Source organism: Aphelocoma coerulescens, chromosome 12, assembly GCF_041296385.1.
Source record: "Aphelocoma coerulescens isolate FSJ_1873_10779 chromosome 12, UR_Acoe_1.0, whole genome shotgun sequence".
In the NCBI taxonomy this organism is placed as follows: Eukaryota; Metazoa; Chordata; class Aves; order Passeriformes; family Corvidae; genus Aphelocoma; species Aphelocoma coerulescens.
In genome coordinates, this window is record NC_091026.1 from 15,705,422 (window position 1) to 15,728,829 (window position 23,408).

The 23,408-nt window shown below is 44.8% G+C and overlaps 1 protein-coding gene across 3 annotated transcripts in view; it reads left to right on the forward strand.

The window, feature by feature from the left end:
• SLC25A26 (solute carrier family 25 member 26) overlaps window positions 1–23,046 on the forward strand; it is an 83,323-nt gene extending 60,277 nt beyond the window's left edge. For 2 of the 3 annotated variants that reach the window (XM_069028420.1, XM_069028421.1), the window contains 4 exons: window positions 8,337–8,406; window positions 16,349–16,413; window positions 17,826–17,899; window positions 22,867–23,046. In XM_069028420.1, coding sequence (XP_068884521.1) covers window positions 8,337–8,406; window positions 16,349–16,413; window positions 17,826–17,899; window positions 22,867–22,963 — 306 coding nt within the window. In that variant the 3' untranslated portion in view covers window positions 22,964–23,046. The remainder of the gene's footprint in view (window positions 1–8,336; window positions 8,407–16,348; window positions 16,414–17,825; window positions 17,900–22,866) is intronic. The other variant, XM_069028422.1, reaches the window with a different exon arrangement.
• Window positions 23,047–23,408: the final 362 nt, after the last annotated feature.

The window sequence follows — 23,408 nt, forward strand, 5'->3', positions numbered from 1 at the left end:
TCAGTTCTCCATTTTCTCAATTTTTTAAAATTTTGTTTGAGGTACAGATTATTGCTATAAACCAAAAGAGAGAAGGAAACTGTGCTATGGTATATCAGATTTCAGGACCTTGTAATTCCCAACCAGGGTGGGGTAGTATAGCTCTTTTCTGTCTCTTTAGTCCAAGTCTTACAGGTAAAACAATTTTGAATTCTTCTCAGAGTTCAGGGAAAGACGGGAACGTGTTACAAATTTTATTCACTTTCTGCTACACCAACCCTCAGAAGAGCACCATGGTTGAATATTACTGCGACAGTTTGATCAAGTTTACATTCTTTTATGTGTGTTTAATGCTTCTGATCCCATCTCAAAACCAGGTGGCCCTGAAGAAAGGCAACAGAGCATAGATGTGGTGTGCTTCCCAAATACCAGCCAAGCACAGAGCCTTCCATATTAGTTCAGGTTTTGGAATTAATGTTTTAAGATACAGTCCCCTTGTTTGCTGCTATGGAATTTCCAGGGTGCCTCAGTAACTTGCTTTGGAAATACTATATATGTGTTCTCCACTGTGGGAATTTCACATTGTGGGCTGTGTATTTGGCATGAAATTGTTGTGGGTTACACGGAGCCTGGTGCAGCTCCTGCTTTCACCCCGCTGCCAGGGCTGTGCAGTCTCTGCTCAGATGACTGTGGCCTTGTGGAGCCCATGCCTTCTGTCTTAACTTTTATTCTCTTCTGTTCAGACATTTTATTCAGCGCTTGTAATCATCATATCTGAGTTCCTACCAGCAGCACATAAGTGATTTATCATAAGTTTCATGTTTTAATCCATAATTCTTTTCTTTTAGAACTGAGAAAAAAGACAACTTTCATTTCTGCTGGGGGGGGGGGGCATTACAGAAATACAGGGCATCAGGTGGGTTTTTTTTCAATAAAATAGCATTTTAAAACCCTAAAGAAAATCAAGATACTCTGGTTAGGTTTGAGTCCAGAAACATTTTGTCAAAAATGCCTGTTTCTTAAGACTCAGTGGAAATGGTCAGATCCCGTGGAGAACAGTGCTGTGTGTAAGATAAACCCTTCTCAGGTGAAACAAGACTCAGTCCTCTTGGGTTTTATATTTCTGCATGTTGGCTGCGCTTCAGAGCCTCTGAGAATTACTCAAACGCAGCTGTACAGGGAGAATGGTCTCTTTATAGACCAAATGTATTGTATGTCTGGAGAAAAGGCTTTGGTAGGCAGCGAGGAGGGAAGGAGCAGGCGGGACAGGAGGACATAGGCCTCAAATGAGTTGACTTGAAAAACAAGGGGGTTTTTGTTTGTTTAGTTGGTGTTTTTTTTAAGGAAAACAAACCTACTGTCCTGGGAACCTTTTGTCTTTTTCATTAGACAGGTCTGACTCTTAAGATCAGACACTTGGACATTGCTAAGACTATGGAACATCAGGGTCAGCCAGCCCTGCCCCTACAAACCCAACCTCCCTGGGAGGGCTGGCACAGACTGTGCTGCTCCACTGGCCCAGGAGCTTCAAAGAAAGATAAAAATCTTCAGCTGACCATGCTCAAGGTGATGTCTGACTCTTCTGGCACTCAGTGGGACCAGGATTTCCCTCTTTGTCTCAGTGCTGATCAAAATTTAGAACTCTTAGACTTCCTGCAGATCTAGTGAGCCCACAATTTTTTGTCACTGGTTTTAGCAATAAAATAATTTTCTCAAACCTGTAGGTCTCACGGTATAACAGGTGTTATACAAAAAGAGAATGGGGAGAGTCCAGCCATTCCCCTGTGAGGCTGAGCAGGATCAGAGAATTGGCTGGGTCAGAACAGGAGTTCCATGGGTTGGTTCTAAGCTGGTTTCTGCCCACACAATAGAGAGCAGGTTTGGGGTTGGACTTAAGTCCTTTGTTTTCTGTTCAGGTGCAGCTGTAACCATAGGCACAAGGCACTTGTGTTGAGGGGCATGTGCTGGTGCACTGAACTATAGATCTAGAGGACAATGGCACATGTGCTCATTTGCTTGGTTCTCTTGGTTCCCCCCTCCAGAGAGCTCAACTTCTGGGGGCTGGTATAGGCAGTATAGGGTATGAACTGATTTTAGGGTCAGCTCAGCCTTGCTCTTGGTCATCAGTGAAGATAGATTTTGAGATATATCTTGAAACTTGCTGTGCAAAGACTGCTTGATGGCTTTCTGTGGAGAGTGAAGACTCTAACCTTGGTTGAAGATCATTGCACCTGATTTTTAAAGTTAATAAGAAGGAAAAGTTTACAGAATACTTCTGCCCAGGCAGCTGGGGTTCTCAGCAATAATACGTGTTTATAACTCCACCATTGAATCAATAAACCACATGCTATTTCCCTCCTAAAATTTACAGTCAGATCTGTTGCTGCTTAACAGGGCAAGTAGAAAATAGAGGCATGTAGCCAAACTAGGCCTTGAATGGCTCTTTCCCTGCTCTACAGGTAGGTGACTGTTTTCCTTTTTTCCTGGAGAAGTCTAGTATTTCTTTCCTCTGTGCTCAGCTGCATATAAGTCAAGAGTAAATGAAACCCAGGCCCAGCTTTAAAGCCATTTCCTTGCAGGCAGTGTAGTAAGTGTTCTACCATGCCTCGCTCCCTCTTTGAGTAACAGTTGGGCTGATTTTGGGATTAAGTCCTAATGGTTAAATAGCACTGTCTGCCATTTGCTTAGGTGCTGAATCAGGAAAACAGCTTTGCACGGGGCATTTGGGGGCGGGATGTAACGTGTCCATGCCATGAGCAGAGCGGCTGCATTTTTCTCACAAAGGAACAATGCACCCAACAGCTGTTGAGCAAACAGCCCTGGCTTTATTGCTGCCACAATAAGTGTCATTCACGCTGTCCTGGGGCACAGCCCAAGGAATGCTGCACACCATCTGCACCAAAGGGAGAGAAACAAATGCAACCCTTGCTCACAGCACTGCAGGCACGTTTGGGAAAAGTCAGATGGCCTTGGATCATCAATGCAGCATTTAAACAGACCAGAGGAAAACAGGCTTACACAGTCCATAGATACAGAGCCAGATTGTGATGCTCTTGGTCATGCCCAGGCCACAAGAGGTTCTCTAGAAGTTGCTGAGCTTGCCAACGACATCTGGGGATGTTTGAATATCAAAGATTTGATTTGGACACTTGTTATTTGATGAAGAATCTTAGCAGATTTATGTAATTCTTCCATGTAATTTATTCACACACACCTGTGAAGCACAGATCTATTAGGCAGTAGCAGTGCAGGTGCTCAAGGAAAACCCTGCTGGCTTTGAAGTGATTTTTTAGAAGTGCATTTTCCCTCCCTGTATGTCCCTTTGTGCCATGGAAACTGGGTGTAGCTGTTCTGCCTTGCCATGGGAACACTGTTTCGAAGAACATTTCCTTTTAACCAGGCTTTTAGCACATCCATTTTGATTTACATCCAAATGGGTCACAGACATCAATGCAGTATTATATGGGCAGAAAAAGGGAATGAAATGCTTTTAACATGAAAAATATGCTCTTGCATATAGGCCAACTTTTGTTCTCTTTCAATTTATCTAGGATTTGGGTGGGTTTAATTCTAGGACTGAATTCAGTACTGGCGTAAGTGAGCACAACTCCATTAGCGCAAATGGAGTCTCAGCATTTATGTCAACAGTGAACTTAGATCATTGAATTTTTCCCATGTTTGGGCTTGCATGTTTCCTGCAAGATAATATACACATGTACTTGCCCATATGCTGCACATATGCACATAAAAATCCACTGAGGAGGACGTTTGGCTCTTTGTTCCATGTTGACTTTATGTATAGAAACTGCAATCAACTTGTGAATTTCTTGCTTCTCCTGTAGCTAATGTGCCATGCATCTGTAAGGGTCAGCCATGCAGAATGCCACGTTGTGAGTAAAATCCCTAGTAGGAAAGGCAAACATGAAAATTGCTTTTCTTTCCTCAGTCTGCAGGACCGCACATGCACACAGATCCATGTGATTAATTTGTACTGATATTTTCTCCCCCGTTATCATGAAGTTGAACACTGTTGTGAACAGAGGGGTACATAGAGATACTATAGATACTTTTCATTGGAGTGAATTGTAATATTTATTCAGCTGCAGGCCTCAAGTGTAGTGTATGCCACGGGTTCTGGCTTGAAGAATAGCAAGGCCATGGCAGAGATGTCTCATTCTCTGCGATGCTTCCTGCAGCATTGGTGGTGTTGGGCTGGTCATCAGGTTTGAGAGAAGTGTGATTATTGCATTTTCATGGATTACCAAAGCTTAGATGTCCTGAATATAGGCCATGACCTGGCTGCGTTGAGAACACAAAGCTGACAGCTGATTTTTGCCACAAACTTTTACTACAGATGCGTGGCAAAGGTGACAGGCATGCACAGGTAAGAGTTGTGTGCACTGGTCAAAGGTTATTGGCCATCTGGAGGCCAGGTGTCCTCAGCACTCTGAGGAGCCCACGTTTGTGGACACCAAATACTTACCCACAGTATTTAAAAGCAGGGGGATGTATTTGCTGCCCACAAACATGGACAAAAGAAAAAAGGTAGTATTTTCCTTTTTTGTTTTTAGATTGAATGGCCTTTGGTAGATCCTAAGAGTGACTTTTCCAATGCTCCCTCAGCCCAAAAAAATAGGGTGTCCTTGTTTTCTCGGTATCAAAAGAGCTAAATAATGTTTGTGGTGAGAATTAGGGGACACTGGCCTATGGAGCAGTAAGAAATGGGATCGCTAGGAAGAAAAGTAGGGTTCTGCCCACGAATAAAACTTGACCCTTCTCTGTGAACATTATCCCTGTGAATAATTGGAAATATGCAGTCAGGCTTCCCACTGTGTCCCATCCCCTGAGGCCACACCCGCTGTATTGCTTTACATGGTGCAGCAATGCACAGCGAGATTTACATATATATCACAGAAAAGTGTTTACAAAAAAAATTAACATGTGATTGAGCTGGGAAGCTGCAGAGGGCCCCAACTGTATGAGTTTCCATGCGCTTCAGCCAGAAGATTTATTTCCAATTTGTTATTCATAAGGGAAGAGAGAGAGAGAGATTGGGATGGGGTCCTTTGAAGTAGAAAACAAAGTCTTCTATTCAGCCTTCAGCTTAATAGAATACACATGACACAGGCTTGGCATGGCGGCCGCTTTCATGTAATGTGCTCCTTGTCATTTTGCTTTCCTAGGCTGTGAATGCTCGTGAGAATGGGTATTGCCCTGGAAAAGTCAGGTTATCCTCTGCAGCCTTCTGCAGCAGGAGCACAGTGTGAGCAGGTAGAAGGCTTTTTGGTGATGGTGGTGGGGAACCCAAGCTGAGCCAACTGTTGCAGTTGTGTTGCTCATAATTCCTGGATTGTGTTTCATGTTGCAGGAGCATGTGGAGAGAGTAGTGTCATTGGGGCTTCTGCAGGCATTACATGGGCGCTTCTGCCCTTTTTTGGAGCCTCTGAGCTGTGCCATCAGCTCTGCCTGACCTGAGCTCTTGCTATTATCCTCCCAAGTGGAAGGCTCTTCTGCTTCTGTGCAGCATCTAGGATGGCAGATGTATCACTGTATCACTGCAGTAAGCAGCAATTTTGTTTAAAGTCAGCGTTTTGGGGAGATCTGTATATGGATCCTATGTTTCTTTCCAGGAACAAGGCCCTGGTTTTATAGTAATCTAAAAACCTCTAACAGCTTCTGTGCATTGCCCTGTTTTAATGGTATTTAAACCCACTCAAAGGGTGAGTGTTTTTGAAGAACTTAAAAGTCTGACTTACCACAAAGCCCTGTCAATTAGTTGGTCCACGGGCTATGAGAGAAAACATGTGTTACCTCCAGCACATCATCCTGGCCCACAGCATCGTGTGGTTAGAAAGAATTTGGACCGGAGTCCTGCTGGTCCTCTTGGCCCTGTGACACTTGTTCCTCTTGGCTTCCTCCAGGATCATGTCCTCGTGCCGTGCTTCCCTCTTGCTCTTCTGCATGTTCAGGTTTGGAGCTCTGGGTGAATCACCGAAATTGGAGATGGAAAGAAACACATGAAGTCATCTCATCTTGCCCTTGCCAACGCAGGATTATTCCCCACAGTACAGTCTTGAGTGCCTTCTCCAATCTATTTTTAAATGACTCAAAGGAGAGGGCTTTCCTCTCCTCCCTGGGGAGGCTGGCTCCGCGCTTCAGTAGACCTCACTGTTGGGGAATTTGCTTCCTGTTCTCCAGCCTCAATTCTCCTTTTCCCTAATTTAATTGAACTGTTGCTGGCTCCACCCTTTTAAACCATTTTCCATATTGCATGACTGTTGCAAATACCTGTTGTCAATTTGCAGGCATAATGGATGGGAATTCATCACAGTTTGCCTTGCTTGGCAGAGGCTCTTTGTGCAGAGCTGCACTAGGAAGCCAGGCTTTATCAGAAACTAGATTTTAGAGCTACATGCCAAGAAATCAGAATGACCTTTTCCCTCTTCTTTGGACAATGACATTAACGTAAAACCCCATCATGACTGAGAATATGCTGGGCTTCTGGCAAAGCCATGAACGTCTGAATTAATGGGCTGGTTTTCCTCTTAGTCCTTCAGCAGCTCTTCCACAGTGCATTTTTACATGGCAGCAGTAACTCTTCTGGGTTTGTGGGTTTAGCTGTAGATGTACAGATGTTTGGAGAATGTTTAATTAAAAAATACAGTAATTCTGGTTTTTTATCAAAAGAAAGCTGTGGCTCCAGCAGCTCAGTTTCTGAACCCTGACTTTCAATTCAAGGTTTCTTAAGCACCTGAAGTGTTTTGCAAATGGGTGCTGAAAGTGGGATTTATGCTTTGACAACACCCAGATACTCTGGAAGGTGGTTTGTCTAAGAGAGTGTGTGTCCTTCTTCCATCAGGACTGAGTTGCAAGGGAACTGTGTGTCCAAAGACTGTAAGTTATTCCAGAAAAGCATATTATGGTTTTGAAGAATTATGAATCTCTATTTATTTATTTATGAGATGAAAATCAGTTTCTGCTGTGGGTGACGGCAGAATAGCAGCCCATACTGAAAACACCAGGAAAAGAATGGCTAGCATTAAAGAGGCTGGAACCCCTTTAGTGCTTTCGTACAGCAGAGCTGCAGCTATTTAGCTGTGGCAGGGTACCAAACAACATTGTGGCTGGCCATTGTTGCTTGAACAGTTTGATTTTTAAAACATTCAACTGAAATATAACCACCAGCCAAGTTGGAAGAAGCGAGTCACGAGGACAGCATGTTGAATGAAGAGTCAGCAAACAAGAGAAGGGTTCTCCTGCTCCAGCAGAAAGTGGCTGTACTGCAGATCAGGAGCCCAAGAGCAGTATCTCAGCCTATCACAGCTATCCAGTTGCTTTTAAGAAAATTTTATAGTACAGAAGTAACATGACTTTAAAAAGGAGAATGCCACAGCTATAAAATAAAATTGCTGATTTCTCTGTGGTGGGCCTCAGAAGGGCTGTGGATCCCATCCCTTTTTGCTCAGTACTGATCCTCACATCATAAACCAGAAACCTCTCCTCCAGACAGCTTCCAGTGTGAAGTGTTTCAGGAGATGGGAAAGGGGTGATGGAGCAGGGTGAAGGAGGAGAGAACAGTGGCTATAGCTGCCACGGTAAACCCCTCCCAGCAGACTGGCCTTTGCTGCTGATACTGACCTGGCTCATCAGATAGTGTGACGTGACTTGAGAGGTGTTTTTGGAAGGCACTGTTTAGTTGGGGCTTTAAATGTGTGTGTTTAAACGCTGCTGTGAGTTAATGGATGGGAGCAGGGTGTGTGGGAGCCATGGAGAGGAGGGTGTGTGGTCCCTAATGACACCAAGTGAAAAACAGAGACACACCTGCTTTGGGATATAATGGGAGTGATAAGAGTAATTTCTTAACGATGGGGGTTTTTGGGCAGTGTGAGGGGAAGGGTTGGTTTAAGAAATGTAGGGGAGCAAACGGGACTTGTATCTGGAGGTAGTGGAAGCTGTTCATTTTAAATGAGAGCCTTGGGTACATCTAGGCTGAGCTGATACTGGTTCTTGCATGCCGCTCTCCCGCTCAGTGTTTTGCTTTGTGCTGTTTTATCTGCCAAAAAGAAAATAAATTCACAAAATATTTGCAAAGTTGCATGGCCACAGGCTTAAATACATACATATGAATTCCCTGAAAGCAATTTGCTTCAAGCCCTCCTCAGTTCCAGACGTCCTTCTCACTCCATCTGCTTGTTCAAATACACAAGTTCCTTGGGAAAAATCACTTATTACATCACTCAAAAATGCCACAAAAATAGCTTTTCTCTTAAGTTCCCATCCTCAGAGTTAACTCACATGGGGATCAGATAGATTCAAGCATTTAATAACTTTTTATTTTCCTTTCTCTTTAAACACAGGATCTCTGGTCATGGAAGCAGGGTCACGTGGTGGATTCTTGGCAGTCAGCAGTCTGTGGAGCTTTTGCAGGTGCAAAGGATTACATGTTATACTGGGAAAGACTAAAGAAGAAAGGGAAAAATGTGCAAATCTATTAAGTATAGCAGAACAACATTCCTTTGTAATTCAAGTTTGTTTAGAAGAAAACGGATCCAGTTGTTTGGAAATACAAAAGTCAGCAAAGGAAAGAGAAGAAGAAGAAAAAAACTCAACTAGGGTGTCTGTTTGAAAGACAACCAATTTGTTTTTGACAAATTTCTGTTATTTAAAAACTGTGGCCCTGTCAGTCAGGCTTTGTGATTATTTCAAAGTTGATTTGTAAAATCCTCATCCAGGAGAAACCTTGCTTGGGTGGGGGTTTGTGCAGCTGTTCGCTCTGAGCACTTCCCCAGGGGCTGAAGTGATTGCAGAGGCCGTGATTCACCATTCCTGTGACAGCTCTGACAGCCACATAGATTAACTAGAGGCAGGAGAGCAGAGGGCCAGCACTGCTCAGCCTGGAGGCAATACCTTCTTCAGCAAAAAAACCCAGAGGATGAAACATCTGGACAATCTCCAGACACTACAACAAGAATAAAGAGTGGCAGAATACAATACTGCACTATTTATTACCAAACAAACCAGAAGTTAATTGAATTTTTCAGTAGTCTTCTTGCTTGATTTTAGCCTACTGTACTTGTTTCCAAAAAAACAAAAAGAGGGGGAAAAAATCAATTAATGACTCATCAGTATAGCTGACAAGTTTGAGGGAGGAGAGATTCAACTGTCTTAATAGAAAAAACAGATTAATAGTAAAGGGATGGATAGCCAGAGCTTTTTCCCCATGGAGCTAAAATACATGTTGAGATTCCAAACCAGTAAGAGAATATGGGGAAAAAATAAATCCTGTTTAAAGAGAAATTATAGCATTTCTTGAAAAAGAGATTATCAAAAGCAAAGCTTGTTCTTTGATCACATACAAAATCAGAGTCATTATACTGTATGTAATTTTTTAAAAATAAGTTCTGTTAGGGGAAATGAAGTATTAATAGCAGCAGAATTCCAGCAGAGACTGAGGCTTCATTTTGAAGGGCACAGAAACTGCACAGCTGAGGGGAGGCAGTGTGGCTGTTGCTGCACAGAGTTAAGTAGATTGGGTGTGTGAGCAGTGAGGGAATGGTTTAGGTAGAACAGATTCCATTTTGGGGCTGAGAGAATATTTTAGGTGACCTCTTGTGGTCTTGTCCAGCTGTATTTTTTCTGTTTATGTTGATGGGAAGGGAGTTTTATTCTGCTTAAGATCCTGCTGTTGGATTTTACACTGACTTCATCAATCAGTGCAAACAAAATAAGAGCGAATGAAGCAGATCATTCATTTTTGTTTTGAAACAAATCAAGCTAACAGACTAAAAATGCTTTAAAATTCAATCTGTATGTCTGCAGGTGTGATGGGGATCATTACCTCTGTTGATTTCTTTACAGTTAGATTGATACAAAAACTGCGTTCAGGCATGTTCAGAGAGCTGGAAAGGTTATCTGATTTACCCAAGGCCTTGCAGAGTAATTTCCTGAGGTCCAATTTGGTGCCTCAGCTGGAAATTTAGCCCAGTGCCTCCAATTCCTTCTCTGTATGTCCTAATTCTGACCAGTTGTGCTTGGACTTGCTACTGTTTAATGGATGTTCAGCACTGTCTGCTCCTTTTCTAGCAGAAATCTTGCAGAAGGAGCGTCCAGAGGCACAGCTGTGCATGGACATGTGCTCACTGTCCTTTGGCACACACTGGGGACACCAACACTTGGTGTTGGAGGAGACACTAGGTCCTGGAGCAGCACAGAGACTTCCAGGTCCATGTGGTAGTAGATGAGACACTTGGCCTGGTTTCCTTCCTAGGCTCTATTCCCCAAGCAGGAATCTTTGAAGAGCTGGAGTCTTATTTTGTAGATCATGTTGTAATTGGTGAGGATGAATATTCTCTGGGTTATCCTTCCTCCAGCCTGGTTTTTCTTCTCTTTGCTTTGTCTCCCTATTCCTTCCTTTTCACCAGCAGTATTGTAATCTTCCTTTCTCATGTGTCCTTTGACGACCTGCTTCAAAGCTTAGGAGGTTGAACTCTTTTTGGATCAGAACCTTCCCCTCTGTCTCCATTGCCTCCCCCTGAGGTATGGAACAAGCTGGCTCTGATATTGATCTATTCTGGTACCATATCCATTATATTTCACTGAAAATATTTAGCCTTTTTGCTGAGGGGAGGCAGTGGAACAATAATTTCCTGCATTCTGAACAATGGATTCCAGAGTTAAAAATTATTAACTACCTACATGTAGCTTCAGATGAGGGAAGAAAAAGCCAACCAAACTCTTTATCCCTTTCTTTCCATCCCAAAACAAAAAAAATTAAAACCTCACCAGTTCCCTGGGAATAAAACAAGGTGGATGTGTGCATAGAAGTGATTTAAAATCACTGTGTTATAAACCTTAAAAGGTGAATGTTATCCAAAAGACAACCTTTGCACACAGATATGCTGCCAAAAGCCACCATGGTGGTGGTGGGATGGTGAAATCACACAGACAGGCTTTTCTCCTGTGTTCTTTGCTTGAATTCAATACTTTCTAAAAATATGTTAGAGGTCCTGAGGGGCAGAGTAATAAGCTGAAAGAAGCTGAAAGAAAAGTCCTGTTTAGCTTCCCTTTATGGCACACACATGTGTGTGTCTGTATGAGTTGCTTATAACTATTTGGTGAAGACAGAACCAAGAGCAACAATCTGTTGAATTGCATCCCCAGTGCCTGTGAAATGGCAGCAGTTTCAGCCAAAGTGCTGCAAGAGGCCCAACGCTGCTGTATTGAGCCCTCATATGTAAGATGGATGTATGTGATCCATGGGCTTCTAATGGAAATATAATAGGCATGAACATAAATATTCAAGATTTGGAATCCTCTCTGACTCATCTGTTAATAATTTAATCCCTCAGTGCCTTGTCCAGCTTTATCATCATCTTTGGTGTCTTAACAGAGATGTTTGGAGCAGCCAGGGAGTGGGAAAAGGTGACACCTGAGCAGTCAGTGGGGAAGAACCCAAGGGTAGATCTAAACAAGATTTTAAGCCTGAGGTTGTGTTTTAACCAAACCTTGCCTCGTGTCTGAACTGTTTGGACACCACCCCAGATCTGGGCAGGGTATGGAGGCAGAGGAGGGAAGCATGTCCCCATACAGGCATGATTCTGGTTTCACCCCATGCTCAAGTGTTCTCTGGATTTAGACTGCCTGGCTGGACCACCCCAGCCCTGCAGTGTACCAAGGCAGGCTGTCCCAGGAGAGCTTCTGTGTGGGTTTCCTGTGTTCTCCATGGAAGTAGGACAGTGGCAAGGAAATCCTGCCATTGGGTATTAGCTGTTGGAAAAGAAAAATACTGCCCTGGAGCAGCAAGGTGATCCCCAGCTTGTCAAAGAAGCTAATGTCCATTTAATGTGACTGAAAATTGTCCCTGTTAAGCTGCCTACTTTGTCACTGCCATAAGAAAAAGTGTGGCTTAACATTAATAATTAATGCTGTGTGGTGAAAAAGTCACCACGAATGGAGGTGCAAGTCCAGTGAGTCATAATGCACTAACGAGAGCTTTTTGCACATTAACAGGGAGGATTTCCCATCACTTTTGTTTTGATCTAATCAGCTCTGACAAGATTACACACTGTGTCTAAAAGCCTCTTTAACTCTATAGCTCTGAATAAATTTTTGAGTAGTTCTCAAGATTTCCCTGCAGAGTCTGCTTGGAACATGCTCCTAACCCTGAACTGGTTAAATCTCTGGAGGGTGCACTGCTTTGTCTTGGTATTTCTGCTGAAATCCAAAGACGTTCTCAGATCACTTTGCTCTACTTTAGGCAGGTGGTGTTCCCACACTGATAAAGGACCAGAATAAACTTCCTTTTAAAAAAAATTAACATGGTATCAGTCAAATAAAAGTTCAAATAAGAACTTATTGATTGAAGAGTTCTGAAAAAGACCATTTGTGAACTTGGAAATCAGTCAGTGTAAGAGGATGCTGTGAGGTTTAGCATTGGACCTGAGCCACTCAGTTTTTCAACCTGGAAATTGGGATGTGATCCTGAATCGGTCCTGGGTAATCTCCAGGTGTTAGTACAGAAAATAATAATGAAGAAAGCCAATAGTACAGTTCGACTGGAATTTTTTTTCTTTTCCTAAGATGAACTAATTCCAACAAGGAACAAATTGCTGTCTCTTGAAGGGAGCTTGGCCTACAGAACAGGACTGGTATTGCAGAAGAGAAAGCGGGTATCTGTCCATATGACAGGAACTCAGAATCAGGGAGAACCCCTGTAATGGCCAGGATTCCCTGGACCTTGTGAAAAGGGGAGAAGAAGTTAAAATGGTACAGAAAAGCAAGATGCCAAAACTGAAGGAGAACTTGTCTTCTTCCCTTCATAGGATCTTATTTGAGGATTGTGTCTAAGTACCTGTGAAACATTTTCCTGTAGCAGCAAATTCTACAGGCTGCGAGAACCTAGGGTTATGGATTGTTCCCAGGTGAAGTATTTCACTCTGTTCTGATGCTTTTAGTTGTGTATGACAGCTAAAATGGTAGAAAGTGCCAGCAGCAACCATGGGGAATATCTTAAGTCTTCAAGTCTTTTTATTCTTATTGCCAAATAAGGGTAAATCATTTTCTGCAGATATCTGTCACCAGCACTTCCATCAAGGACTGGTCACTGGGAAAGTGTGAGTAGCAGGGGGATTTTCTGTTTAACATCCTGACTTGGTAAAGTTTGGCTGCTCAGCTGATGTGTGAATGTACAGTGACCATTGGAACTTCTTGGGAGATGGGTGATGAATTTTCCACTACTGCGTGAAGGTTTATTTTCCCAATAGAGGAATTTGTCACTCTGCTAGAAGTACTAAAGAGCCAAGAGCCTTCTCCCATGTGAAAATCCATCTTTATGCATGTTTGCTGAGCCCAAGTCATCCCCAGATCTGTCTAGGGCAAGGGAGAAAGGAGCCTTCTCCAAGACTGAGTTGGTGAACGCACCTGGACACAGACTGCCTGCAAAGGTGCCTTTTTCTCCATCAGCTCTGCAGAGAAACCAGGATGATTTAGGAGTGGGAGTCTGGATTTGTTTGGGCCTTTCTTGTCCACCTAATACTCTGATGCTTTTCCTGGTTGCTGATTAGTGGAGCAGACTCCAGCCTCATGTGGCAGTTCTTGGTGAGTTCAATGACAGCAGGAATTGAATGATTTATTTAATAAATAAGTGATTTAAAGATCCATTGGGCCCTATGATGTATGAGTGCACTGCACAGCCCTCCTATTTTCAATGAATAGACAGTTTGTGTCTGTTGTATCAATCTGGTGATTGGAAGCAGTCAAGTTTTAAGTTCCTTTATCCTGTTCCTGGGTACCTCTGTACTAAACTTTTAAGAGGTCACTGTAAAATTATCTTGAACATTTAGAGTTAAGGCTGGAGAATATTCATTTTGTCAGACTCTGTCTTCAATAAAAAGCAGTCCCCAACAAATGCTAGCTTTAATCTCATGTTTTTGTCAAGCATATACAAAGTTGCTTTTAATTTAGCCGCTATTCTGCTGCTTGTTGTGCTTATGAAGCATTTTATTGTTGCTGTTGCCATTCTGAATTGATTGGTAAATCTGTACCAAATACTTCCCAGTGATGAAAAAAGAAACATTGAAATTTTAGTAACAAAAGAGTAGGGAAGATCCAGATGTCAGCTGGGGAAAAAATGAAAACCAATCAGCCTTGATTAAACTTTTCAGATAAGAATTTGGGAACATCATGCCAGGATAAATTGTGTTTGTTCTAATCACTCTTATCAGCCAAGACTGAAGCTGCTGCCAATAAGAAACTCTCAGGAATAAATGCATAAAAAAAGTTACAGAGATCTGATAAGGGACATAAGTTAGTCTGACTAAAGTGTTGCCATCAGAGCTGGGTGATGCTTTGCAATTTTTTTGCTTGACACAGGCCTGACAGCCATGTGGTTCACTGTTTAATTTTAGCTTGGTCTGTGGGCAAAGGAAGGGCTTCTACATCCAGACTTGTAAAGCCACTATTTTCCATGGAGATTATTTTTTACCATTCTAAAAATACATTGCTGACATGAGTACCAAAGTTTCTATCCAGACCATTCTCTCAAAGCCTTTTGGTCACTTACACAAAAACTGGCTCACAATAAAAGGATTTTCTGACCTTAAAGAAGGTCCAAGAATTGACTGGAATTTAGTTTAACTTGCTCATAGTTTCTGCTTTGACTTCTTGAATACAGCCCATTTTTTCTGCTTTTTAGTGAGGTATCACTGCTAGAAAGCTTCCGGCATAGTGAACCACATGGGCCAACCTAATGGGAGTGGAAGCTGCTCCTAAACCAGGCATTTGGGCTGGTCACTAACTCAGCTTTCCTGCTATTCTTGTTTGAGATCCAGGGGACTGCACATGTGCCTTACTGCATCTCCTGAACTGTCATGGGACATTCCTTAATGAACTGTAAGAAGGCAAGTAGGGTGCCAGCTGGCCCAGCCTCCTCCATCGGAAAAGAGAGGTTTAATATGTTCAAGTTAAGGTGGTTGAGAGAGAGAGATGCAGGTAAAAACACAAGCCAGCAGGGAAAATGGATTTTTTTATTACTTTACAGATTTTAGAAGAAATGTTTTTTCCCCCTCTCCCATCCCAAGAAAAGAGAGATCAATTTTTCTACATTCCATAAAACTTGGAACAGAAAACAGATTATTTTTGGCTTATTCCCTGGGTACCGTGTAGGCTTCAGTCTTTGGAGTCACTTTGTTCCCAGCTGTAGCAGATACAGAATTTATACAAGCTCCAGAGGAAAAAAAAAATTAGGAGGAAGAAGAAAGATTTCAGAACTAGTCTCTTGCTCTCTTTTCTCCCCCCTTTCTTCCCCTTTCATTCTTCACTTACTGCTGCTCCTGCATTTCAGAAGTTTCCTTCACTTTGTCTCTTCCTCAGCATGAATTACTCTTTTGAAATATTTTGAACAGAGGAGGGAAAGATTAGAGTTGATTTTAGGATGGGGAAATAAGGCAAAGGGAATAAAATCCTGGGAGGAAAAGCAGCAAAGCTGGTCCCTAGATAGCACAAGAGGCCAGGCTGTAGTCACAGGGTTAAAATACAGAGCCAGACACACACATGTTTGGGGATGAGACATGCAGATGGATAAGCTGAAGATTTCTGGCTTTCAGGAGGAAAGTCACAGCTGAGCTGGCTGTGGCAAGTGACAGTAATGAGCTCCAAGGGTGAAGTTTGTGTGAAGTGAGTAGAGAATAAAAATGCCCCTGAGGGTAAGATGGCACTTGTGACAGCAGACTTCTGACAGTTTTCTAAGACCCTTGGGCAGCTTCACATTGTTGTTATCCAAAGTGGAGCTGATTTAATCTGTTGGAGATGAGCTCCATCCCAAACACTGACTTGTCTTTTTTCCTTGAAACAGTCCCAGATCCAGTTTGTGAGTATCTAGTGAGGAGCCCAAGCATATGTGTTTCAGATACAGAACATGTTTCTATCTTTCTAGCATTTACATGGTCAGACTTTAATTCTCTAGAATTCTCTAGAACACAGTGTGACTGGTTTATTTTCCCATCTCTGCAAATGAGTAAGCAGTTTCTTCCTTCCAAACTTGCTGTAGATGTTGGAAGTGGAATCTGTTATCCTTGCAACCTTCATATGTTCATATATGTACAGAGTCCAGAACAAAAAGACAGTAATGCCCCTGGGGATGTTTGGATTTACAGTTAACCAGCAGAGAGCTGTTTTCTAAAGTCAATACACAGTAACAAAACACTCTGTGTACAGACCTTGGACAGACGTACCTGGGCTCTGACGTGAGGGAACGTGCTGTGGGCATTAATAACAGAGCAGTGTTGACCACAGCCCTGGGAATTATAGGCAGTGTGGCATTTATATTCACACAACAATGTCTCACTTGTGCTTGGTGTTTTAATTTTCTCAGGTGGATTTGCAGCTGCAGTCACCACACCTCTCGACGTAGCAAAGACGAGAATTATGTTGGCAAAGGTAAGAGTGAACGAGGCCACCAGACAGGCTGGTGAATGGCCTGGGTATTCCAGGCTTTCTGTAGGGTCGTTACAGACTGAAATCCAGCACCTATTAATAATCATTTCTGCTCTTGTCCTCGAAGGCAGGAGTAGATGTGAACAGGCACTGCATGCAGAACTAATGAAATTGTTGTGTTCCTTTCCTTGAATGCTCCTCTCTGGTCCTTTCCCAAAGGAGCTGTCTGAAACAGACTTGGGCTTGTGCTCAGCTTCCAGAATCTCATGCATTGTCTTTAGGAGAAAAGCCTTGCAGAGTCAGACACCCAAAGTTAAATTGCCCATCAGGGATTTATTCCGCTGTTGTTTTGAAAATTCAGTGTGTGTGTATGTATTTTCTGAGGAGGGCTTGGTACTGGGTTTTCTGTCCTAAAAAATTAAGCTATAGAGATTGTGATGGGGGGTTGGCAGAAGGAAGATTGCTTATAAGATCACTGAGTTTAATAAGTTTAGAAATTGCTAGTGAGTCTGATGTTCCCATCATCATCTCACTGACCCAGAGCAGAGCTGACAGCCACAGAGCTAAGAGCCCTTGGCAGGTGGATGTTCCTAAAGCCTTTCTCCCAGCCCTGAAGAGAGCTGTTGTGTTGGTAAAGGATGGGCATTGTGAAGTTTCTGTGGGTGTTTTTCACCCTGTTGCTCTGGTCTCTCAGTTTGGGGTGTTTCTTGTTGATAATGTGCACCTCCCCAGCTGAGTCACATCTGCGCTCACCATGTTGCTGTGTTGTGTATCTGTCATTGCTGGCTTGTGCCTGCTGCAGCTTCTTTGTCTTTGGATAGTGTCGGCGATAAACCTGTAAGAACTGGGTTTCATTTATCTCTGCCTCTCTCCTGAGCAACCAGGTAAAGAAATGAGGATGCTCTGAGGTGTTCTGGGACCATTCCATTTATATTAGTCATCTCACATTAACTAGGTCACACATGGAATTTAATTGTCTCTAGTCCTGCTGTTTGTCCTCTGTTTTGCACTCAAGACAATTTTCACATGCATTTCACTACTCAGGGGTTTTTTTGGTTCTTTTAAATCTAAAGGAGCAGCAAAGTCACTTGGTGCTTTGAGACTGTGTTTTTATTAACACCTTACTGCAGAATCAGCTGCTGGATGTAGAGCTGAGTGTAGTGCAGAAGGGACCGGGTGTCCAGTTCTGAATTAACCAGCTCTGTGACCTTGATTGCTTTGTTCTTCTGTGCCTCTGTTTCACTTTGTGTCTTTTATTTCATTCCTGGAGACGAGGAGCTTTTGCCTGTGCCTGGGGTAAGGAGGTCGTTAGGATGTCTGTAATTCCTGTCATGTAGCACTAATGAGGGACAGGTGCTCAGTAAATTACTAAACCTCTGCCAACAGTTCCCAATCTCTCTCTCCCTGTGGTGCAGGCTGGTTCCAGCAACGCCAGTGGGAATGTTCTGGCTGCCCTTGGTGGCATCTGGAGGACACAAGGCCTGTCAGGGTAAGGACATGCTGCACCTCAGGGGTTGTGTGTTTGTGTGTTAGGGGGTGTGAGAGGATGGGATGGGATCTGTTTATATTTAAATACTGGCATACAGAAAAGCCTTTTGATTGCTGTACACCTGGACAGGGAGCAACAGTCAGGTAGCCAAGAACAAGTCCCTCAGGGAGGTTGAGTGTCCTCACCTTAGCAATGCCTGGGGGCAGTGTCCAGGGAAGAGCACAGAAAAGGGGCATTGTTGGGAATGTATCCAACCTCTAAGCCTAGCTCCAGGTGTCAGAGGCAAGGGTGGCTTTGTGTTAATAACCCATGATGGACTTTTTCCTGTGAATGTGTGTGTTTGTGATTTGTATCCATTTAAATTCAGGCACATCTCGTGGCAGTGAAGGCAACAGTTTTATTTGAGGGGTGTGAATCACCTCTCCTGAGGTGTTGGGAAAGGCCAGCATAGGATCCACATGCCCCTTATGGACAGTTTTTCCTCCTCCTGGCAATTTCTTGCGGATTTGAAAGCACCAGCAAGGTCTCCTCTGTTGCTTTCAATTGTCCATTCTTGCTGTGAAGTGCAAAGTGAGCAGGCAATGCCAGTGTGGTGCCAGCAGTGGGGAAAAGCTGAAGCAGATGGAGGGAGCCATGTGCCCTGACTTGTGCTTTGAACCTCCTGTTAGGTCTGGCCTTGAGCACATGGCCCCAGATTTTTGCAGTGTGGAACGCGTTGCAAAAGCGCAAGTTCTCTGAGCCAGGCTTGAGTACAAAGAGTAGGTCTGAGCAGCCACAGATCAGCTCTCCAGGGCTTTCCTGCTGTAGCCAGAGTGTAGGAATGTTCTGGGCTTTCCTCTGACCAGCTGTGGAAGTCTGGGGTGATGTCCATCCAGTCTCTTAAGTGCCTTACTTTTTCCAGTCCTGAGACAGAGAATTGCTCTCCTGACCTTGGAGCAGTGTAGGAATACAGAGTCTTCTGCTAGTGTTTCTACAACATTTTGAGGTGTCAAAATTATTATTGAGTTTTACTGACACTGCTTCACTTACACTACCTTGTCCTCTTTGAGTGTGTGTCTTATACCAGTAGTTGGCCTCTGAAAGTGAATATATGTCTTAACTTCTCCAGTCCATGAAGTTCAGCCTGTGCTTCCTTCAGCAGGGCTCATGTCTCACCTGCCTTTGGCCTGGAAGAGAAATGAAGGGGGTTTTTTGAAGCTTGGGGCTTTTCCCTGTAATTTTCCCTAGGTTTTCAACCCTCTCACTCTTTCAGGGCACTGTTTTAACCTTTGTTGCCTGAAGCATTGTGCACATCTCAGCTTTGCAGGGGACAGCTTTTTCAGAACATCCGATCTCTTCTTGCCTGGCTAATAAAAGTTCAACCCTCTTTCTACACATGTGGGAAATAATTCAAAACAAATTGCAGGAAGTTCCTGAACACCGATTCCAGGAAGGTATCCAGCTGTCCCCCCCGGCAACACTCAGGGATGGGCTGTCTCAGGTTGGCCTCTTGGAGGGGATGAGGTGATGTGGCAGTGGATGAGTTTGGGGTCCTACATGGCTTGGTGGACTCGAAGGCATGTTTTGAAAGGGACTGGAAGAAGTGAGGCCATGTTGGCTGCTGGTGGAAGTTGAGCTCTGAAGGGTGTGAAGAGGCATGGATTTGACTGAGAAAACCTCCCCCGTACCCCAGCCAACAGCAGAAAGTAAAAATGTATGTTTGTGTTCTTTTCAGGGTGGTTCAGCAGTGCCCTTTTCTAAACAACCCAGAATTAAACTCTGCCCAAAGATAGTACCAGTGGACTAGGACCAAAGGGAACACAATTCAGTTGAAATCAAAACAATAAGAGATCTGGAGAAAAAGTAACATGTAAAGGAGGCCAAGCTGCGTCAGCTGTGAGGAAAAGGAAGAAAGTCTTGGGAAAAATAAACGCAGAGGCTGTCATGCCTGCTGCCAATTATAAATCTATTAATCAAAACCAATAAAAATGTCGGGCTTTTTTGGCCAGTTGCAACATGACATGATTTATGGCTCCTCTAATAAATCTCGTACTTGAAGAGGAGGAATTCTGAGGGCAGAAAGACGCATTGCTTATTGCCACCTTATTAAAACCAGAGCACAGGGCTCAGCTTCCTGGTCTGCACCTAGTAAATCCCTCTGCTTCATGCCAAGAAATTCCACATCCATTTCTGTCCAGGGAGAGCCAGGACTGTGGTAGGGGTTAGGATAGCAATGGGGTGAGTGGATCTGTGCACCTCTTTGCTCTTGCCAGAGGGGTAGAGGAATCATTCACAGGAAAGGAAGTTTGCATCTTGTCTGATGGCTTTTCACACAAGGAGATGGTCTTTTAAAGCCATGGATGAAGCTTCCCAATTCATCGGTGAGAAACATGAGGATTATTGGAGTGGTAATGCTGGTGAGGTGGCCTCTGTGGAGCTGGGGATAGAGCTGGTGGTTTTGCACCAGGTGTCCTGTTCCTCCCATGAGCTTCGTGGTCGGAGTGAAGTTGGCACGTGTGAGGTACCGATTTAATAATCCCTCAGCATCGTTTAGTTTTATTTGTTGAAGTGTGAGTTATGAATCTCGATTTCAATGGAAAAGTACCAGAAGGGCACATGCCTCGGCAGTAACAGCACATGCACAGAGAAAGGCTCTGTTACTGGGCTACCCCTTCGAGGGGAGGAGAGCAGCTCTGCCTCTGAGCAGAGAAAATTGTCTTCAGGGAATACAGAAGGGCCCTGTCTCTGGGGGAATTTTGCCAGGCAGCCAACCAGGGGGGAGAAAGCCTCCACCACCAGCCTGCAAGTTACACCCCGAGAGGTGAGGTAACCCTGCTGTGGGGTGAGACTCTCCAGACTGTCCACTAATCTCCTGGGAATGGGCAAACCATGGGAGGAGCTGTGGGATATAAAAACCATTATGAACGGCGTCACTTAGGCTCACTGTGCGCTCCTTTATCAGGAGCCCCGTGCCTGGCGTTGCTGCGGGCCCTAGGCCCTGTCCTCCCTCTCCTGTCCGGCCTTTGCTCGCCCTGCTCGGCGTCCCCGCTCGTCCTGCTCGCCCCTTGGTCCCTGCCTGGTCCCTGCTGCCCGCTGAACCCGAGCCGTGCTGCCCCTCAGAGCCAGCCCTGCCGGCTGCTGTGCAGAGCACAAGCTGCCCACAGAGAGCTGGGTGCAGAGCTGTGGCCAGAGGAGAGCAGCAGTTTGTGTCAGTGTGGCCACCTCATTGGTCCAGAGGGTACTTCTTAGGTTACACGGTGCTTTTTTCAGCACTGGCCCCTCTGTGCTGTGTCCAGGCCCTGCATTGCCTTACCATCTTTCCCAGGGAAGGGGTGGAATCAGCAAGCCTGGAAGGGTTGTAAAAGTGTGTAACTGTGGTGCTTGGGGATATGGGTTAGGGGTGGGCTTGGCAGTGCTGGGTTATTTTGGGCTTGTCTTTTTTCAACCGAAATGAGTCAATGATCCAAAGTCTAACTGCAGGGGTCCTGTTAGTCTCCTGTTAGGAACTGAGGAGTGGCAGAGTGCCAGGTGAAATCTCCAGAGAGCAAATCCAACTAGACAGCAGACCTCTACCCACCAGAGTGGTTTCTGATGGGGCCAGCAGAAATAAACCCAATTTATCTCATCTGCTGATGGGGGCAGGCATGGCCCAGCAGAGAGCAGTTCAGATCAGACCTGCCACAGAGCTCTGCTCTTTGGATTTGGGACCTGCCTGCAGCTGTTCAGCTCTGCCCTCATGCAGAAAGGGAGCCCATGGGGAAAGTGTGGAGAGGCCACGGGTGGCAGATGGGAACAGGAACTGGGAGAAGCAGGGCCAGGATTCTTGGAAGTGATGGTTGGTAATAGGGGTTGCCAGGGATGCAGCTTCTGGGTTAACTCAGTTATGGGCCCCTGTTTGTGTAATAGCTGTGTCTCGAGTGGGCTGTTCTGGAAACGAATATCTGCCCCTGCTCCCGTAATGAGGCTCCCTAATTCGGCAGGAGAGGGATGGTGTGTGCTGCTCCCTAGGATTTGCCCTGCCAGTGCTCTGTCCATACATGCCTTGTACAAATTACTCTGTTTTAAAGCTGTCATTATGGTAATAGACCCAATTGCTGTCTAGTAAAGCCATAAAATGTTTCCATCTGCCTGTGTGCTCTGGGCTCCTTAGCAGAGCTCATTATTGCCAGAGGTTTCCCTGTGCAGCAGGAGCTGGGAGCTCCTGAGCAGCCAGGTCTCACCAGGAATTGCACCATGTCCCACTGTGGGCATGCTCTTAGCAAGGACCATGCAGTGTTTGGAAAAGCCAGGGACAGGATCCCTGTGGACCTCAGCCAGGCCGAGGGTGATAGATCTGGAAGGAGGTGGGATACTAGACAGATTCAAGCCTAATGTTTAATCCTTGCTTGCCATAAAGGAAGCCTGTAATCCTCTGGGAGGATACACTGGCCTGTCCTGAAGATGTTAAACCAGCTGTGAGTTTAGATGCGTCAAGCAATTGGCTTTGCACAAGTTTCCTGTTAATTTCAAAGAACTATGAAGATCAGGCACCTAAAAAAGGTGAAGGTGCCATAAATTGAGTATTTCTTCTCCTTGGCGGCTATTGCGTGTTGCTGGGAATGAGCCACTGCAGTGAGCAGGGCTGTCTCTGCAAGGGGGAGCCCCTGACACAGAGGGGCTGGTGGGGGCAGTGGAGGACAGGATGTTCCCACCTGCACACAGGATGTTCCCAGTCTGCAGCTCTTTGTGGGCATGTGTCCGAGCTCCCCTTTCCAGTGGCCCATAATGGCCTCCTGCCTTTTCCTTCTGCACCCGAGGAGTGTGGAGAGGGCTTAAAAATCACAAGCTTTGGGAGTGCTGTGTTAGGGAAGTCCAGACAGATTCCTTCAGTGAGCAGTGGGGTGGGATTTAAGAAACCAGCAAGAGAGAGTTTTTCTTGGCTTTGTCTTCCGAAGCCCCTGCATCTGCTCCCGGCTCGTCCTCCTAAACTGCTTTTCCTTTGCCTTCAGCTTGTTCGCAGGTGTTGTCCCACGGATGGCAGCCATCAGCCTGGGAGGCTTCATCTTCCTGGGGACATATGAGAAGACTCGGCAGCTGCTGCTCTGAGCCAGCCCGGCCACTCCTGCGGGGGGAGAAGCCGGAGAAGCCGCCGAGGCAGAGGAGGAGTCGGGCCGGGAGCAGAGCCTTCCTCCCGCATCCCTCACAGCAGCTGTCCCGCAGGCTGAGAGCCACTCTCCCTGCTAGAGAAAACTAAATCCTCCAATAATCCAGCTTCCCAAACATGAAATTTTCCTGCATGGAAAGTGGGTGAGGTCATTGTGAAGAGTTGTGCCAAAAAAGTAATATTTGGGGGGTAAACAGCTAATTACGGTGGCTGCGAAAGGCGTTATTAGAACTCCTGCAGGGAAAGTGTTTTGGAAAGTCCTGGCTCAGGGGCTGTGGGGAGGCTGAAATAAAGCAAGTTTTCATCGTTCAGTGGCACCTGCCTCGTAACAGGGGAGGGGAAGGGGCCGATAGAGTTACAGCCTGCTGCCCTCCAACAGCACTGAAA